This window comes from Rhodamnia argentea, chromosome 10, assembly GCF_020921035.1.
Source record: "Rhodamnia argentea isolate NSW1041297 chromosome 10, ASM2092103v1, whole genome shotgun sequence".
Taxonomy (NCBI): Eukaryota; Viridiplantae; Streptophyta; class Magnoliopsida; order Myrtales; family Myrtaceae; genus Rhodamnia; species Rhodamnia argentea.
In genome coordinates, this window is record NC_063159.1 from 2,488,071 (window position 1) to 2,504,627 (window position 16,557).

A 16,557-nucleotide genomic window follows, 5' to 3' on the forward strand; every position below is an offset into this window, starting at 1 on the left:
CGAACGAACTTAATTGGCAAAAGGTTACTGATTCAATGTGTACAATAAAAAAAGTTTAAAATTGAATTGATAAAAATGTAATAATCTCATGATTTTATCTCTAATTTTCAAGGTCAGAACAACGATTTCTTTTTTTTTTTTTTACGAAACGTCGTAGTCGAAGCTACTAAGTCACCACCCTGTTTAAGTAAATCTTTTTTTCACCGGCCTCGTATATGGAGTCCGAGAGGTAAGAAGTCATTGTCAACCACCCCGAAGTCAATCGTACACATCGATGAACATAAGATGTCCATTTCATCACACCTTGCTTACTTTCATCTTCTTCCTTAAAGTCGGACGGGGTGAAGTTTCCAAAGGCCTGATCCAAAAAGGGCACCAAAAAAAAAGAAGAGGGGGGGATTCCAAAGGGACCACGGTTTCACAAATCACATTCTTAACCTTTTCTTTCATTTTCACCCCTCTTCCAAATCCATGTCTCCTGAGTTGACGTGCCCGTCGCATTTGTTTGTCCGGCTAATTGAAGGCAGGTATCGTTCCGGTCGAGTTTTTCATCTCAGGCGAAATTTTTTTTAAAAAAATTATCTTTACATTTAGACTCTTTTTATTTCTCGAAAAATAAATGAATTGAAAAATATTTTGCTAAAATCGATATGTTATGATGCCTATGAAAATGAATGCACGAAAAAGATTTTCATCATCCGAGAAAATGTCAAGATATAAATTTTTGTCGATGATTGAAATACTTTCCATTGACAAATTATCTCAAACGATCTAAACGAATATTTTTATGAAAATATTTTTCAAATCATTCATTTTTAATGAAATAAACAGAGCCCTAAAGTAAGTCAAATTTTTGTAGTAAGTCAAATTTTTGTACAAAGCTTTGCATGTTCCGCTTCCCACGCTACAAGCCTAGAGCTTAAACTACTTTTACTTTCACTAATTTGTTATTTTAATAGTTGAGGTTCTCGATATAGAATAATAGCCCTATCTTTAGTAAGGGGTGTAAAAACTAAACTGAAAATTCGAACCATCGCTAATCGAACTAAACCGAACCGAATCTAAAATTTAATGCATTTCAATTCGGTTAGATTTTTTTGTTCAGGTTATTAAAAAATTACCATTTTTTTTCTAGTTCAATTATTTCGGTTCGGTTCGGTTAATCAACCCGAAATCTCCAAAATAACCATTTTTTATTTTCTTTTTTTTTTCTTTTTTCCTTTTATGGTGAAAAGGGCCAGCGAGGGTCGCATCCCCTTGTTGGCCAGATCTGGCATCGTGATCCCTCGATGACACCGGATATGGCGAAGTAATCAAGGGCAGGCGAGGGCGACAATGCCCTCGTCGGCCTCGGGGAGGGACCGCAACCCCTTGCCCACGGCTGGTGGCCCTCCCCCAAGTGTTGGGGACCCCTGTTGGCCCTAGCCTAGGGGTTGGCGACCCCTACCGACCCTCAGCTAGTGGCCGGCAGTTTCACCAGCTCCGAACCAAAAAAATAAAAATGAAAAGAAAAGAAAAATCGAAAATCGAACCGAATCGAACAGGATTTTTAGTTTGGTTCAAGTTTATACCCTAATGGTTCGGTTCGTTTTAAAAAAAAAATTAAATTAAATCGAACCGAACCATCTACACCCCTAATTCTTTAGAGCCTCGTAGGCTGATAGATAATTTTTTTTATCCTAATGGAGTCATGCAATAATTTTCATAATTTTCTAAAGCGAAATTAATATTTTCCGTTTTAATTATTTATTTAGATGAAAAAGTCAGTAAGAGCATTTTCATTTTCGTAATTTTTGTTTTTTCGGATGTTGAAACCAACTGCGGCAGTTTATGGAATATATTCCAACGAACAACGACTAAAGTTTTCTGAAGAAGTTCAAAAAGTTTTCACCTTCTGTGGCCAACGTCGGAACGACCACACGAGGATTATCGGATCGAAGCGAAAGACGATAGAGAGACGCACATGCACGACCATTATTACCGGGGCCCTTACTAGCCCAGAGAATTCGTCGCTTGATACTCACTCGAAGGACCGAAGTACTCTCCTCATAGCGTAGAAATCGATCGGGAGATTAATTATGGAGAGAAATTCGCCGTAATAGCGAGAATTTCTTCTGCGATGGCGGGATCGACTGTTGCTGAGCTCTAAGTATTTTGAAAAGGTGCCTATCGAGCCGAGTATTGATGAATTCGATATCGCTTCCGATGAGCTTTGGGTCCGTCCCACACTAAAACATAAATGCGAGTCTGGCTTTTAAGTAAAGAAGAGATTGAATTGAATGTTCTGAGGGTCCGAAACCGTTCCCGCTTACTTCGGCCCGGGTGGGGGGCATATTGCTAACAAATCGAGACCGTCCAATTATCCGAACGTCTCATCCAACGGATGCCCCGTGGAAAATGTATTATTTACCCAACCGTGGGGACTAGGAGGGCCCACACGACGAAGGGCAATGCGCGGAAGTAAAAAATTTCAGCTGCGTAAAAGTCCCGGGTAAAATGCATCAAAGAGGGTTACGACCAAAAAAAAAAAAAAAAAAAGATGCATCAAAGAGGGTGGGTCCCACGCAATACTCATTGTTTGACGGCTGAGATGAGATGAGATCACGTGAGATCGGGCGTACGCTATGGTGGGAAGAGGGTGGGGTCCCGGCTGCACGGTTTCGTTTTTCGGAGCGACGCGCATGGAGGGGGCGGCATGAAGCGTCGGGACACGTGGACGGTGTATGCGCCCCCGAGATCCTCCCCTTCCGCGCTATAAATTCGGGCCGAGCATCGTCCCTTAAAACTCGTTCAACGCCGAGGAGAAAGTTCAGAACCAACTTCTAAATCATCTTCTTTACCAAGCTTTTACCTTTCGACCCCTAACCTGAGAATGTCGTGCTGCGGAGGAAACTGTGGCTGCGGGTCTGGCTGCAAGTGCGGCGACGGCTGCGGAGGGTACGTCTTGGTCCTCTCCCTTCGTTCGATTTCCTCCGTCGCAGAACGATCGATGAACGTCGTTTGGAATTATTGTTTCATTTTTCCGTAATTACTGTTCGCTTTGTGTGATGACGATGGCGATGGCGATGCAGATGCAAGATGCATGCGGACCTGAGCTACACCGAGAGCGCCGCCACCGAGACCCTCGTCATGGGCGTCGCCCCCGAGAAATCGTTCGTCTCTTCTTCTTCCCATAAAAATCGGAGCTTCATCGGAGACGTCTCGACGCGAAAAGAAGAAAAAAAATTTCTTCCCTTTTGCGTTTGTGGCTTTAGGATTTAATATATGCTGTGTTTTCGAACGTGCAGACACTTCGAGGGGTCGGAGATGGAGGCCGGAGCCGAGAACGGATGCAAGTGCGGCTCGAGCTGCACCTGCGACCCGTGCAACTGTAAATGAAGCGAGTCGCGACCTTGAATTCGACACCCGCCCGAGACCGAAAGAGATGGGTCGGAATCCTTTTAGTATATGGCAATGTTCGTGTCTTCTGTATGTCCTTCCGCCATGTGGGTGTCTTTTTGCCCTTTTGTGGGTCAGAATAAAGCCAGCCATGGCTGGATGTGGGCGACTGATCCTGAACTCTCTCTCTCTCTGGTTCAGAGTCCTTCCATGTGGTGGCCGGCTTGGTGTTTTCCGCTGTCTTTTTGTTTTTTTTCTCTTTCTGTCTTTGTATGAAGGTCGTGTCCGATCGGGGTGGCTGTCTCTGCTCTGGGTGGGGTTTGGATTCATGTTGGGCTCAGATCATGAAATGATATGGCGATTGAAAAGCTCTGTTCTTGCGGTCAAAAAGTTAGGCACTCTCTCTGTTTTTAACTCGTTGCCCATTTCTTGTCTGGTATCATGAAAACCTTCTCCTTTTTCTCAATTTAAAAAAAAATAAAAAGAAAAAAAAATCAATGTGGGGTATAGGAAGATGGGATTTGAGAAATGACGTGTTTCCTGTTGATTTGAGGGAAGAGGGAGGTGAATTATTTTGGGGGAAGAGAAGAGGAGGGCCACTTCCATCCATTCATTGGTGGATCGAAACGGGTGCCTAACTTTGTCCATGAAGAACAGTCATCTAAGTTGGACTTTGTGTCGTCTTTATGCAATTGCTGACCCCAAGATGACTCACGGTGCGTGCATCTTCAAATGGGGTGCGCTGCTGCTTACATCAAAATTCGTTGGTTCACTACATTAAAGTCCCGGAAAAAAACAAAAACACCAAATTGAAAGTTCAGTAGAAATTCATTTTCGCTCCGGCCATCGATCGGTCGCCGTTCAACTGTCGATGGCCGAATGGGGTAATCAAGCCCATCAATATGTAACACAACATCGAGGTTCTAGTATGAATATGATCGAGGTTCTAGTCAGCCGTAGCCATCTTTTAGAGCCGGTAGGATAAGGACGAGATATTAAAAAAAGAAGAAGAAGCTTATCAGCACACATGGTCTGCGTAATGGATGAGCGCAACAACGAGAGATCATATGTTAAAGAATAGGATTGAGTTTGTGATATTACATCCCTTCTATCTCATAATCCATAGGTTTCAACCAGGACAGGTACAAGACTATGAGACAACGTATGAGTACTTCAAACAGCAACGCTCAACAACAGGCTGTTGCCAGTCTTCCAAATCACTCGAAAACAATTGTTGCAACTCTACTAAACATGTTATGAACCTGCGGGGCGGCGACAAAAAAAAAAGAAAAAAACCAGGGTCAGGTGGAGTCAGATGAAATAGATTAGCTCCATGTATCTAGAAAAAAACCAAGTGTACCTGCTTAGAGGAGAGGCCGATCTTTTCCAAGTCATCCAACTGTATTATCAACACAATCGTAATGACAAAGTGAGCTAAGAAAGAATCTGACTTTCATTGCTATAATCTCCCGCTTTCATAAACCAAAAACCAAAGACAGCAACCGTACCGATTTCAGAGGACTAGAGTCTCTGAGTTCAAGGATATAGTCTGCTCTCTGCGGTCCAATGCCCTATACATCATGATCCAAGAGAAAACATCAAGCAGTGATCAAACACGAAATGTTCATTTTGAAAGCGCCTAATTCCCGCTACATGCGTACCTTAAGCTCAAGAAGCTCCTCTCTGCAATTGCAACAACCATGAGAAACGTTCAGTACTCACAGACAAGAAAAATGACAAGCTCCAAATGCTACATATGATCGCATTACCTGCTGGCGATATTCAAGACGTCGATGAATTCTTTAATAAGACAGGTCTGCAGATCAGATACCGAGCGTTAGTTCCACCTCGACAGTACTAACATGTTGGCAGTAAAAGCAAATTGTTTCCGGGTTGTTACTACTTGCCTTCAAGTGAGAGCTGCACTCATTAAATTTATCAAGAGGAGTGACGAAATTCTGGTGCTTGCTTGTGCAGCAGCTCTTGGAAGATGTTACTGGGGTCTGTGGCTCGAATGGCTCGGAGCATGTTACCATAGCCCTTTGTCCGGCATTTACATCTACCGGGGAAAGCGCGATTCTTAGCGGGTTCTGCCTTTCACTTTTCGTATCGGTAACTTGACATGACTCGGTGAAGTCGATTGATGTTTTGGCACTCTCTACTGGGGAGAGCACTTTCCTTTGTGGGCTCTGCCTTTCACTTTTCATATGGGGGACTCGGTATGACTCAGTGAAGTCGATTGATGTTTTGGCACTCGTGCGGTCGTCATCCTTTTCCAATGGCTCACCTACATATAGTTATAGCCACTTCAGATAGATGCAAGTTCAGTTTATCTAAATTGACTATGAATAGAAGAATCCTTGAAGACTAACAGAGTACCTCCGAGGTCCATTCCTGATTCCAAAGTAACAGCATCGAGAGCAGCTTTCACCTTATAGTCTGTGTGCTGAGGAATGAACTGCAGGTTCTGAAATGAACATTGTTAAACTGTTAGACAAGCGTGTGCATCTATTTGTAGAGAAGTCTAGGCATTGGTCATATGAGATGCTTCAGATCATGACACGGAACCAACTGTAACCATTGTATGATAACATTAAAAAGTACACAAAGATTAAGTGACAAGTAGAAGCCATGAACACATCAAAGTGCTAAAGAATAGCGGCATTTATAAGGAGGTCATGTAGTTTTAGGTTCTCATTGCTGGATGGAATTTCATTTTAAGGGACAAAATGTCGTGTACGAAAGAGCCTCTTAAACATGACATACCTCCGCATCCGTTTCCTCCAAATCCCCATTTTTGAATAAATTTCTGGAGGGAACTGGCAAGATCCTGCATTGATGTGACCATCAGATAAAATTGAAGGAATAGCATGTCGTACCACTTTCATCAGCCATCCTGACATTACCTTCGGGAGACAGAATTGCCCTGTCTAGAGCCGCCCTTCGTTTTAACAGAAGTATGACGCTCAGCAGTTTTCTTGACAGAAACTGGTGTCTTCAATGCTCCAACTCGGTTTGCGCTCTTCGTTTTGCCTCTTGATTCGAGCCAAGCACGCAGTTTTGCCTCCATGTCAACTTTCAACTTAGGAGTCTCTTGCTTTTGAGCTGAAGGAATGAAGTTAGTGATGTGGCGTGACCGAGCTGCCAAGCTCACAGTATGAACAGATTCTTGGTACTCTCCAGGATTCTATTAGTGGAACACCGAACAGAAATTATATTTTTCAAAGATAGATTCGCAACTTGTTAAGGAAGTTCAACACTTGAGTCTTACCAAACAAGCAACCATGACGGCACGGCTTGTTCCACCAAGAGAGTCCTGCAGTATTCTAGTCAGCTTGCTCTCTCGGTAGGGCACGCGAGGCTTGTTGTTGTTCAGAGCATAAATCACGTTGGACAATGCGAACAGCGATTGGTTTATCTTGCCACTCTCCTGCATACGGATTCCCTCATTGCAGGTCCTCCTGTTATCTTCATTCCCTGATGAGCAACAATTATATAAAAACCTGTGGGCAAAAATGAGCCTCAGCGAACAACTTAACGGCAAGAAAATTAGAAAGTACCGGCTAGATCTATGAGGTTCAACTTTCCGGTGACTACAGCATCAGAACCAGCACCACAAGGCGTGGTGACAGCGATAACGAGCGCGCCATGGCTCCTGCTGGAGATGTCATTTAGACCAGTGTGTGCCACTCTGCGCTTCTGGATTCCACTAGCAAACACCTCGCTAAACTCGGACATTGATCGCACATGGACCCACGAGAGTCCCTTCAGGTGGATTTGCCCATCCTTGTCGTCCAGAATCACGATTTCCTTCGGTTTCTCTTGCAAAAGGTCGTAGCATCTCTCCATGTAGACCTCGTAGTATGAGATCTCCGCAGTGCTTCCCGTGGTCTCGCACATGGACAGGATTGTGGACATGGCCAATGGCATCAGGCCCGGCAGTTCATCGGTACCCTAAATCATTCATCATTTGGTCATATTTCTTTCAGGCGAAGCGTAATTAGCACTATTCAAGCCCAGGAAACAAATTTAATCACCGCTAAAGTCCAAATCCTTTGACCAAAAAAAAAGAAGTCCAAATCCAACAAGAAGAAGAGATTTGAAAACGAAAAATCCACCCCCCAAAACATGCTTTTTCATGGCGACACTCTACTAGTATTTCAATCAACAGGCATTCATCGTGAGGAACATAGAATTCTCTAGCTCTCCGAATTCTGTTCACTGCAGAAAACTTTCCTCCTTCCTTCTTAAAAATTCTCCTGAAACCCGATCTGAGACTAATTACATACAAAGCCAAACAGAATCGAACAACCAAATGATGATCATCGGGACGGTTTCTTTTTTTTTCTCTTAAAACCTCAAAGCTGCATATAAATATGAGCCCAGTATTCAATTCAGCTTCCCCTAATCAGCTTCAAAAGCACCCAGACTAACTTGGGAACTCAATACTTCCTTCTGTTTTTCTGAAATAATAATATGATAAAGCCGTCTAAGTCAGCAATCAAAACTCAAAAGCTAAAATTTTTCTCAAGAATTACAGAACCAACCTGCATCGCGTAGGTTTTACCGCTGCCGGTGGCGCCGTAGGCGAATACCGTACCATTGCATCCATGAAAAACGCCAGCAATCAGGGGCTTCACTTCTCTGTCGAATATCTCTCTCACATTGTCGTCCTCCTGGCCGAAGAAAGAGTCCAACTTGTAGCACTCATTCCGACTGCGCACGCAGAAAACCAAAAAAAAAAAAATTTACCCAAAAAAAAAAAAAAAAAGAGAAACAAAAGCCAAATCAAAACCTACACCGAACAAATCAATCTCCAAGAAACAGAAATCGAACGATCGAAAAGGAACTTTTCCACTGACCTAGTGGCCTGGTCCTTGAGATGGACGGTGACTTCGTCCTCGGGCGCGCTCGCTCGATGGAGGACGGAAACGCACGGGACGGGCTCGCCCTGCCTCGCGGCCGCCTCGCGAGGGAGGAAAGGGCGGACCCGCGCGACCACCCGGACTCTGGAGGGTAAATCCGCAGACGACGCGTCCATTGGAAGGCGAATACTCTGGAAAATTTGAAGAAATCGCGAACCAAGAGAAGAAAGGAGATTTGGGGGCACAGGGGATGAAGCAGGGCAGTTGGTGTTCGACCGTTGGAGCACGAAAGAGATTCGAATTTAACACTGATACTGCTCCGGGGCTTGGGCCCTTTTGTCTGGGTCCAGCACTCTTGCATTTTGAACTGCGGCGCTAGACCAAGTGCCACGTGGACCCCAAACTATATTTTATTTTTTATTAAATTTTCTCAACTTATATTCATTGTGAACGTTAGTTTTCTTTCTAATTTTCAGTGTGATAAATATCTTTGGAAAATAGGTTTAAATATGTAGTCAACTATAATTGTGACCCCGTTCTTTTTTTAATAAATTGAGGTGATTTGAATGTACAAATTTTCACGGGACATCTAATAATCCGGATAAACGGCACTTTCGAATTCAATTTCCTAAATAACAATATTTCCGTACGCAATGTTGACAAGTCCTTAATTAATTTATTCACTTTTCAGGAGCAACTCCAATCCTTCTCCTATTGTCGCTTCGAAATTATTGCGCTGTATTCAATGAGCTTCAAAGTAGGGGTGTCAATGGTTCAGTTTTCAGCTTAGTTTTTCAAGAAAACTAAACTATTAGGTGTAAACTTGAATTGAACCGAATCCCGTTCTGAACCAAATGTGAATTGAAAAAAAAATCCAATTCGATTTGAATTTCGATTTTTATTTTCTTTTCTAGTTTTTATTTATTTTTTTCATTCTTTTTTGGTTGAAATCCGGTGGAGCCGCCGGCCACCGATTCGCGCGGCCCCTTGTTGAGGCGGGTGAGGGCGTCGTGGCCCTCACCCACCGTCACCAAGGCCCGATGATGCCGGATCCCAGATCGATGAGGGCCGGCAACGGTGAGGGCCGGCAACCCCCGCCAGTTGTGGGCGAGAGGCCACAAGTGACTAGGGACCACGGTAGCCCTTTGCCCCGAAAAATAAAAATAAAATAAGGATAAAAAAAAAAGAATGATTATTTGAAGATTTTTAGTGCGTTTTGGTTAACCGAACCAAAATAACCGAACCGAAAAAAAGAAGAATGGTTATTTTTCAATTGCCTAAACATAAAATCAAATCGAACCATAGTGCACGAAATTTTCAATTCGATTCGGTTTTCAATTCGGTTTTGATAGCCCTACCTCAAAGTACCAATCAAATTAAAAATTTCATAAATTTATCAAAAGAAAATTAAAAAAAAAAAAAGAGAATAAAATTAGTAAGTAAAACAAAGACGGAGAAGGGAAATTTGGAAATGTATGACTCTTTGCTCATTCGGCCTTTTAAAGAAAAGAATAACCATGTTATACTCACACGATCGTTCAATTATTGTCAAGTGCCACGCTTGCATTCCATGATTTACCTACGTGGCTATTAGTTATTAATATATTTAAAATCAAACAAAATCAAGTTAATAATTCCATAAATTTATCAAAAGAAAACTCGAAAAGAAGAAGAAGTGAAATTAGTAAGTAAAGCAAAGGCGGAGAAGGGAAGGGGGGAAGTCGTAAGGCCGATGCCGCCCAAGCACGACGATGGTGTGGCATCCCGCTCTTCGGCGGCCTGCGAACCCTAACTCTTAGACACGTAGACACGCATGCGGGGCCCACGACCGAGGGTAGAGAGAGAGAGAGAGTTTTCATCTTAACGCAAAGAATCACTCCACTTGTTATAGAACCCGTTATCACATTAAACACGCCTTTGTGCTCATGATTCATCGCTTAATAAGCATAAAATCGATATAACTCAAGACTCAAAATGAAAGGAAAAAAAAGCATTTTTGTGAGTAAATTTATTTTTATAAAATATATTTTTTTCAAATTAATCATTTTTTGGAGCAATTTCTAACACCCCAAAAGGCACGTGCGATGCTCGTGCTCCCACCACCTTTCTCTCTCTCATTTCAGGGTTTAAGGGAAACGCTCTCATGGCGTCGTTACCGCGCTCCTTAAACCCTAAGTCGTAGTCGCACTCAGGACTCCCCATTTTGAAGCTTGAAGCAGAAACGATGGACAAGACCATTCTCGGAGATCTGGATTCCCTCCCTGAAGAAGATAAGCTCCGGATGAGCGCCTTCGTCGATCGGCTCCAAGCGCGCGACAGGTCAGCCCGCAGTTCCCCGAGCTTACGAATCGAAAATCATTCTCGACTTTGTGCAGATGTATTACTCGCGTCGTCGAATGTGTGGGGCGTGCGGTGATTTGGAATTGCCGCACTGGGTTTTGCGTTATTGCCTGAGAAGAAAGAACGTTTGGACCAGTCTTCTTGTTTTATCTTCTTTCGTGGTTTCTGATGATCTGTGATGTCTGATGCGTGTGGGTGGATGGGTTTGTAGTCTGTCCGATGTCGAGAATTTCAGGAAAAGGAAGACTGGCTGTAAATGTAACAAGTCTTGTTATGCAGAGTCTCTAGTTCTTCGTTGCCAGAATTTTCTCCTGAAGTTTCCATTTCCCAATTTGTTGTTTTACCGTATTGATTCAGTTGCAGTAATGGCGTCTTCTTTTAATCCCAATTGTTAATCCTGTTCTACTCTGATTTTGCGTTTACGTTTGTTTGCGTTCACGTTGGATCAGTCATCTTCTTCTTCTACATTTTTTTTTATGAAGTTTTTGTAGTATGTCATGTCTGGTGTGTGTCAATGGGTAAGTTTCTAGTCTGTTGTCGAGAATTTCAGGTAAAGGAACACTGGCTCAGAATGTAAATGTAACGAGTCTCGCAGAATATTTCCGTTGTTCATGGCCGCAAATTTTCTCCCGAACTTCCAATTTCCTATTCTTTTTCTGCCACAAGAAAGTTAACATGATGCGGCTTCTTTCACAGATCTTAAAATTAAGGGGGAGTAACTCTGGCCTTTTCCCACTGGTTTATCTGCATATGTTGCTTCAAAAGACAGTTACCCGAAACAAGAAATTTTCTCACCATTTTATCTGGGGAAAGGGTCTTTCTCCTATTGTTGAGCAAAATCATGGAGTTGACTGTGCCCAAACTGAAAGTTTCTTGCTATTTCTCCTGTTCTATGCTTTGTTATTTTCTGTTCTTGTTTGAGAGTGGCAATCTGAATTAGTCTCTTAAGTTTTTCTCTCTCTTGCCATGCATGCTGTCAGTTTGGAGCATGTTACATGGTATGTGTGAGACCTCTTAACTGACTTTCTCCTTCACATGGCATTCGCATCTTCTTGCAACTTCTGATGTAACCATCATATTCCACCTTTTGATGTCTGGAGATGACTCACTGAGCTTGAATTGCTTTGATGCCTAGTAGTTTCAGTAAAAAGTTTGCACAAGGAGAGGGAAATTCTTTTTGCTTTTGTTAAGACTAAGAAGTTTATTCAATAAAGAATAAATACAATCCTGTATGGATAAAATAAATAGTACAAATAAAAGAAATCAAGACTCAAACATATGAAGAGGTTTTTGTGACTAAGATATACTGATGCAGCATTCAACTAATCTCTTTATCATGCTTATCAGCATAGATGGTTCCTTGGCCAGGTTGTTCTCCCTCAAATTTCTTCCGTGCCATTCATCCAAATTTTCTGTGTAATGTGTGATTGAGTAGCTCATTACAAATTCTGGTCAAATCTGACCCTCTGTTTTCATCTCCAGTGAGAAGAGACATTTTGTGGCATTACCAGGAGCATTCCATCTTTCCATTAAAAAAGTTCCTGATGTCATATATTGAACATGGATAATAATGTGATCCACGGATGGCTCTCTTCTTGCAAAGGAAGCATGGCTCAACATGGTAATAATACAAAGTTTAGTTTGTATTTTTGTAGAACTTGCTGTGCATTTGAGAAAAGTGGCTCGATGGGCTTTGACCTTCAAAATTTACTGTCTTGAGAAGCAGTTAGGTTTATCTCCACGTGAATTATCATGAGAACTAAGAAGATATCACACCGAACTTGTGTCCTGTTGATATTCCATCATTGCCTTTGTTCAGTTTGACAATTAACTTACTGGTAATAACTTGTCTGAGAACAATACCCAACCGCCCCTCATTGACACCTCTTGTGAACATGGCAATACTAACTAATCAGGATATTAGCTTATTCTAGTTATCCCATTATGGTCCAAAGATTATCAATTTGATATTTGACACTTTCTCTCTTTTCTGCATTCAATGCTTTTTCAACCGACATAACAGAAGATGAGATTTCATCTTCTAATGGAACAGCCTGATTCTTTTTGCCCATTCTTGTTCTTTTTCTTTTTCTGCCCATCCTTATTTATCTTAATCTACGGAAGTTTGCCTGTTCTTTCTCATCAATTATGGCATCACTCCATCCTTTCTTAGACCCCGGTAGACCTCCAGTTAACTCTTCACTCCACTGTGATTCTGTGAATCTTACTAGTTCATTCGGACTTAAATTGCATATGGGCACCTTGTGTATAAATTTCATTTGTGTGAGTGAGGGTTATGCCATGTGTGAGAATCTGATTCCTTTCTCTTGCTTCTGATATTTTATTGCAGTTTAAGGTTGTATAATTCTTTGGTGGAGAGATGCTTTATCGATTGTGTCGATTCTTTCTGGCGCAAGTCTCTTGGCAAACAAGAGGAGAGATGTGTGCTTCACTGTGCTGAAAAATTCCTCAAGGTATCAGCACTTGTTGGAATGAGACTGGCGGACCTCAACCAAGCAGAACAGCAAATAAATCCAAGATGACCCTCGCTGATAGGAACTGTGTTTATTGGTTTTTTTTCCTCCTCCAGAGAAGATCCCCGAGGAATAAGACAGGCAGTTTTCGTGTTGGGAGGTTGATGTACCGACAGATATTCTTGCATAAGAGTGTAAAAGAATAGAGGAACACAATAATCTGATTTCAGATGGAAATTCTTACTGTAAAATGAGGGACGAGAAATTAGATTGAAAGGGTCATGTTTTGATGACTCACCTTAACAGGTTGATCTTTTAAGTAACAGCATTTCTTCTACGCTTCTTTCCGGACGCATTTTAGTGATGTTTCTGTTAGTTTCTTGATACTTTGATGCTCGTTTGCATAGGTTGTTACTCTGAGCATGAGCATCAAGTTCAATGTTTTTCGAACACACACGAAGGAAATGCATTTTCAATTAGGAACTTCCATAATTTGAAATTCTTCCTTCCTGAGACGTGACATTCCTGGATTCACTTGTCATGTTCATGATTCAGAATAAGACAATAGCTACTCAGTTTGATTAAATTATACAGAGTGAAGAAACAAATTGAGGAGGCATAAAGAAGACAAGTTGTTTTAACGGTGTACCTCAACCACTTTTCCCTCCTCTCTCGTCTACAAGTTTAAGGATTCAATTAAACTACACGGGATGCCAACCAATCTATGTTATGTTTCCTTGCCAGTGCAAAATTCATTTCAGTCGAAAGCTTCCAAATAGTTCCTGCAATTAAAGCACTTGATGGGAAGATGTCAGATTCTCCTGGAGTTCCTATGAAACATTGGGGGCATATGGAGACCGTTCATTATGGGTGAGCATGGATTCAAAATAGAATCGGAATCCCGATCCAATTTCCGATTTTGGCAAATTAGAGTCCGGTTCTCGATTCAGCATTTATAGGAACCGTCGGTTCCGGTTCGTGGTATAAGCCCTAGTTGAGGCTTTCTAAATTTCTAATTGGCTGGGTCCTGCATTGAAACGGGATTTTCTTGCTCATTGGATCTTCAATCAATCTTTCTTCTAACTCCGCACTAGCGCTCCTCTTTCGTCGTCGAGCACTGGTTCCTCACAGCTCCTCTCTCTCTCTCTGTGCCGCATATGAGACCCCAAAACTAAATGAGGTTTACGATAAAAGTAAGTTCAACAAAACCTTCCACTGTAGTCAGCACACGCCAAATATTACTGGAAATAAAACTAACCTCCGTCAGTTCAGCTGAAGGAAGTGTAGTAAACTTTTAGAGTCATTTATCAGGAAAAGTACCAAAAAATTATAAACGTATTGCATTAATACCAATTCAATATTAAACCTTTCAATTGGAACAATTTAGTTCTAAACGTTTTTGCATCGGTACCAATTCAGTTCATCCAATCAATTTAGACTGAAAGCCACTGACCCGAACACCGACCGTCCTATGTCGCAGCACTCATGCTAACATGAAATTCTTTTATAAATTTTTAAAATATTTTTTTGAATTATTTTCCTTACTTTTTTTTTTCTCTCGCCTTTTCCTTTTGCCGGTGGCCAATCGACCAAGGCCATGGTCAGGCCATGGTCAGCGAAGCCGACCCTTGCCCAGGCAAGGCTTGCCAGGCCTCTCCATATCTGGCTGGGGGGAGAAGGGGGGAGGGGGGTGCGCCAACCCTAGCCTCCGAAAAAAAAAATAGAGAAAGAAAAAAAAGTAATAAAAAATTCAAAGAAATTATTTAAAGATTACAAAAAATTCATGTCAATGCCGACGTTACCACGTAAAATAGCGGGCATCCACATCACCAGTTTTTGACTTGCTCGGATGGACTTAATTTGTACTAATACAAAAAAAATTAATTAAATTGATCTCATTGAAATATTTAGAACTAAATTGGTACTAAAGCAATTTTTGGTACTTCTCCCGTCATTTACCAGCAAATTACTTTATTACTCTCCAAGTTCACAGATCTAGTCGAATTAACTAGATGCTCCCTTCATTGTTCAGTGCAAGGAAAATGTCATCCATGTCTTGGAAAATAGAACCCCATTGATCACCCTGCTTTGGCTTTTCATAATCCAAATATCTCAGCCAAAAGAATGAAAGGTCTGCTGCCTTCATAAGCAACCAATCATGCACATGGAACTAGGGATAATCGGGGAACCAGGGGTCGCCAAAGTCCTTCATAGGAAAGAGCTTACAAATGAACCAACCACCTTCGTTGGTGCGGCAACTCTCTAACAGCTATGGCTAGATTTTATATGCAACCAAAGTGGTTACCAATATATCATGACAATAACCTAACTGATTGCATACCGCCAGAAACACGAGCTGAACAATGCAGATTTCCCTAGAATTTCTGCTTGAAAGAGTGAATATAGTAATAAAAAGCACAAGAACATGAAGCAAGAGAGATCAAGAGCTTAATCCTATTGCAAGAGAATGAGCAAGCAATCTTGTAGTTAGGTCAAGATCATTCACATTAAGATCCTGGACTTTACACCCTACTCAGAAGACTGATAAAATGCATGTACAGAGAGGAGAGAATGTACAATAGAAGTATCAGCCGCAACGCAAAATTAATATGATGCAAACGAACTCCCATTGATGGCGGAAGAGAAAAATTACCTGTCACAATAAGTTCGACAAGATGAGAGTCAAGCACAAATAACAGCTATAAATAACCAAGTGAACAAAAATAGTCTAAATAGATAGATCACTTCAGACCAAAGAAAAAAAAAAGGATAGATAATTGCTTCATAAAAAGCCGCACTTTCAACCAATTTCATGAAAAGGCAGTTGATATTAATGGGATGTTCATTCTGACAAAGGATAGAGGAAAAGAAGAAACACAGGAAGAGATCTGTCAGGATATTGCTTGAACAAGTATTAGGGGATGTAACGCTAAAATTCGTAACCAAATAAGGAACATTGGAGATAAAAAAAAAAAATAGCTAAGGGCAAATGTTGCATGTTTGGGGAGGCTATGACTGTTGGCTTTGACTTTATAGTCCTAGCTATCATTTATTTAGTCAAATGAGAAAATTGAAACAACATAAAAGGACTTGAAATAAGCAATAATTAATTGAATGGTATATCATAACGCCTTTGAATTGGAATGAGATGTTTTTCAGGTTAAAGTGTGGAAGAAATTGATAATAGCATGCAAAATCACGTGAGTTTACTCAAAAACTCCCCAAGAACTAGTAAAAGAGGAGAGAGAGAGGCCATAATTTTAATTTAGTTGTTGTAACTCATAATTAATCATGAATCCGTGAAATTATCATTTCTTCTAAGTCATCCCCGACTTTTCCCGTGAATTTTCACCTCCCCTTTGCTGAAAAACATATTAACAGCCTCTTTGATTCCCTGTTTCCATTCACGTTCCTTTCTAAATCTAAATCCCCAAAGACCCTAAAAAGGGGGATGAAGAGCACATTCTCATCGCCAACGTTCAACCCAAGCATGAAAAACA

General features: G+C 41.4%; 4 protein-coding genes across 7 annotated transcripts in view; 2 read left to right on the plus strand and 2 right to left on the minus strand.

Annotated features, from left to right (window-relative positions):
• The first annotated feature begins 2,789 nt into the window (after positions 1-2,789).
• LOC115739855 (metallothionein-like protein 2) lies at positions 2,790-3,792 on the plus strand. 2 transcript variants are annotated; one of them, XM_030673143.2, is made up of 3 exons: positions 2,790-2,937; positions 3,072-3,156; positions 3,292-3,792. In XM_030673143.2, the coding sequence occupies exons 1-3, from the start codon at positions 2,873-2,875 to the stop codon at positions 3,376-3,378; spliced, it is 237 nt and encodes a 78-aa protein (XP_030529003.1). In that variant the 5' UTR covers positions 2,790-2,872; the 3' UTR covers positions 3,379-3,792. The 2 variants fall into 2 exon arrangements, with proteins under 2 accessions (XP_030529003.1, XP_030529002.1); XM_030673142.2 differs by having other exon boundaries at positions 2,791-2,937; positions 3,072-3,152; positions 3,288-3,792.
• A 581-nt stretch (positions 3,793-4,373) lies between these two features.
• Positions 4,374-8,552, minus strand: LOC115739853 (kinesin-like protein KIN-10C). Its single transcript, XM_030673140.2, has 13 exons — positions 8,241-8,552; positions 7,926-8,094; positions 6,939-7,332; positions 6,650-6,855; positions 6,285-6,565; positions 6,145-6,208; positions 5,758-5,845; positions 5,286-5,665; positions 5,148-5,194; positions 5,040-5,061; positions 4,887-4,949; positions 4,739-4,777; positions 4,374-4,640 (listed from the first exon to the last, which is right to left on the minus strand). The coding sequence occupies exons 1-13, from the start codon at positions 8,417-8,419 to the stop codon at positions 4,596-4,598; spliced, it is 1,977 nt and encodes a 658-aa protein (XP_030529000.1). The 5' UTR covers positions 8,420-8,552; the 3' UTR covers positions 4,374-4,595.
• A 1,764-nt stretch (positions 8,553-10,316) lies between these two features.
• LOC115739854 (mitochondrial import inner membrane translocase subunit Tim9-like) lies at positions 10,317-13,412 on the plus strand. The gene is made up of 2 exons (XM_030673141.2): positions 10,317-10,562; positions 12,934-13,412. Exons 1-2 carry the CDS (start codon positions 10,468-10,470, stop codon positions 13,124-13,126), a joined length of 288 nt encoding a protein of 95 aa, XP_030529001.1. The 5' UTR covers positions 10,317-10,467; the 3' UTR covers positions 13,127-13,412.
• Positions 13,413-15,488: 2,076 nt separating this feature from the next.
• LOC115739840 (E3 ubiquitin-protein ligase PRT6) overlaps positions 15,489-16,557 on the minus strand; it is a 29,775-nt gene continuing 28,706 nt past the window's right edge. For all 3 annotated transcript variants that reach the window (XM_048271697.1, XM_048271696.1, XM_030673120.2), the window contains one exon: positions 15,489-15,710. The gene's annotated coding sequence lies outside the window, so the exon portion shown is untranslated. The remainder of the gene's footprint in view (positions 15,711-16,557) is intronic.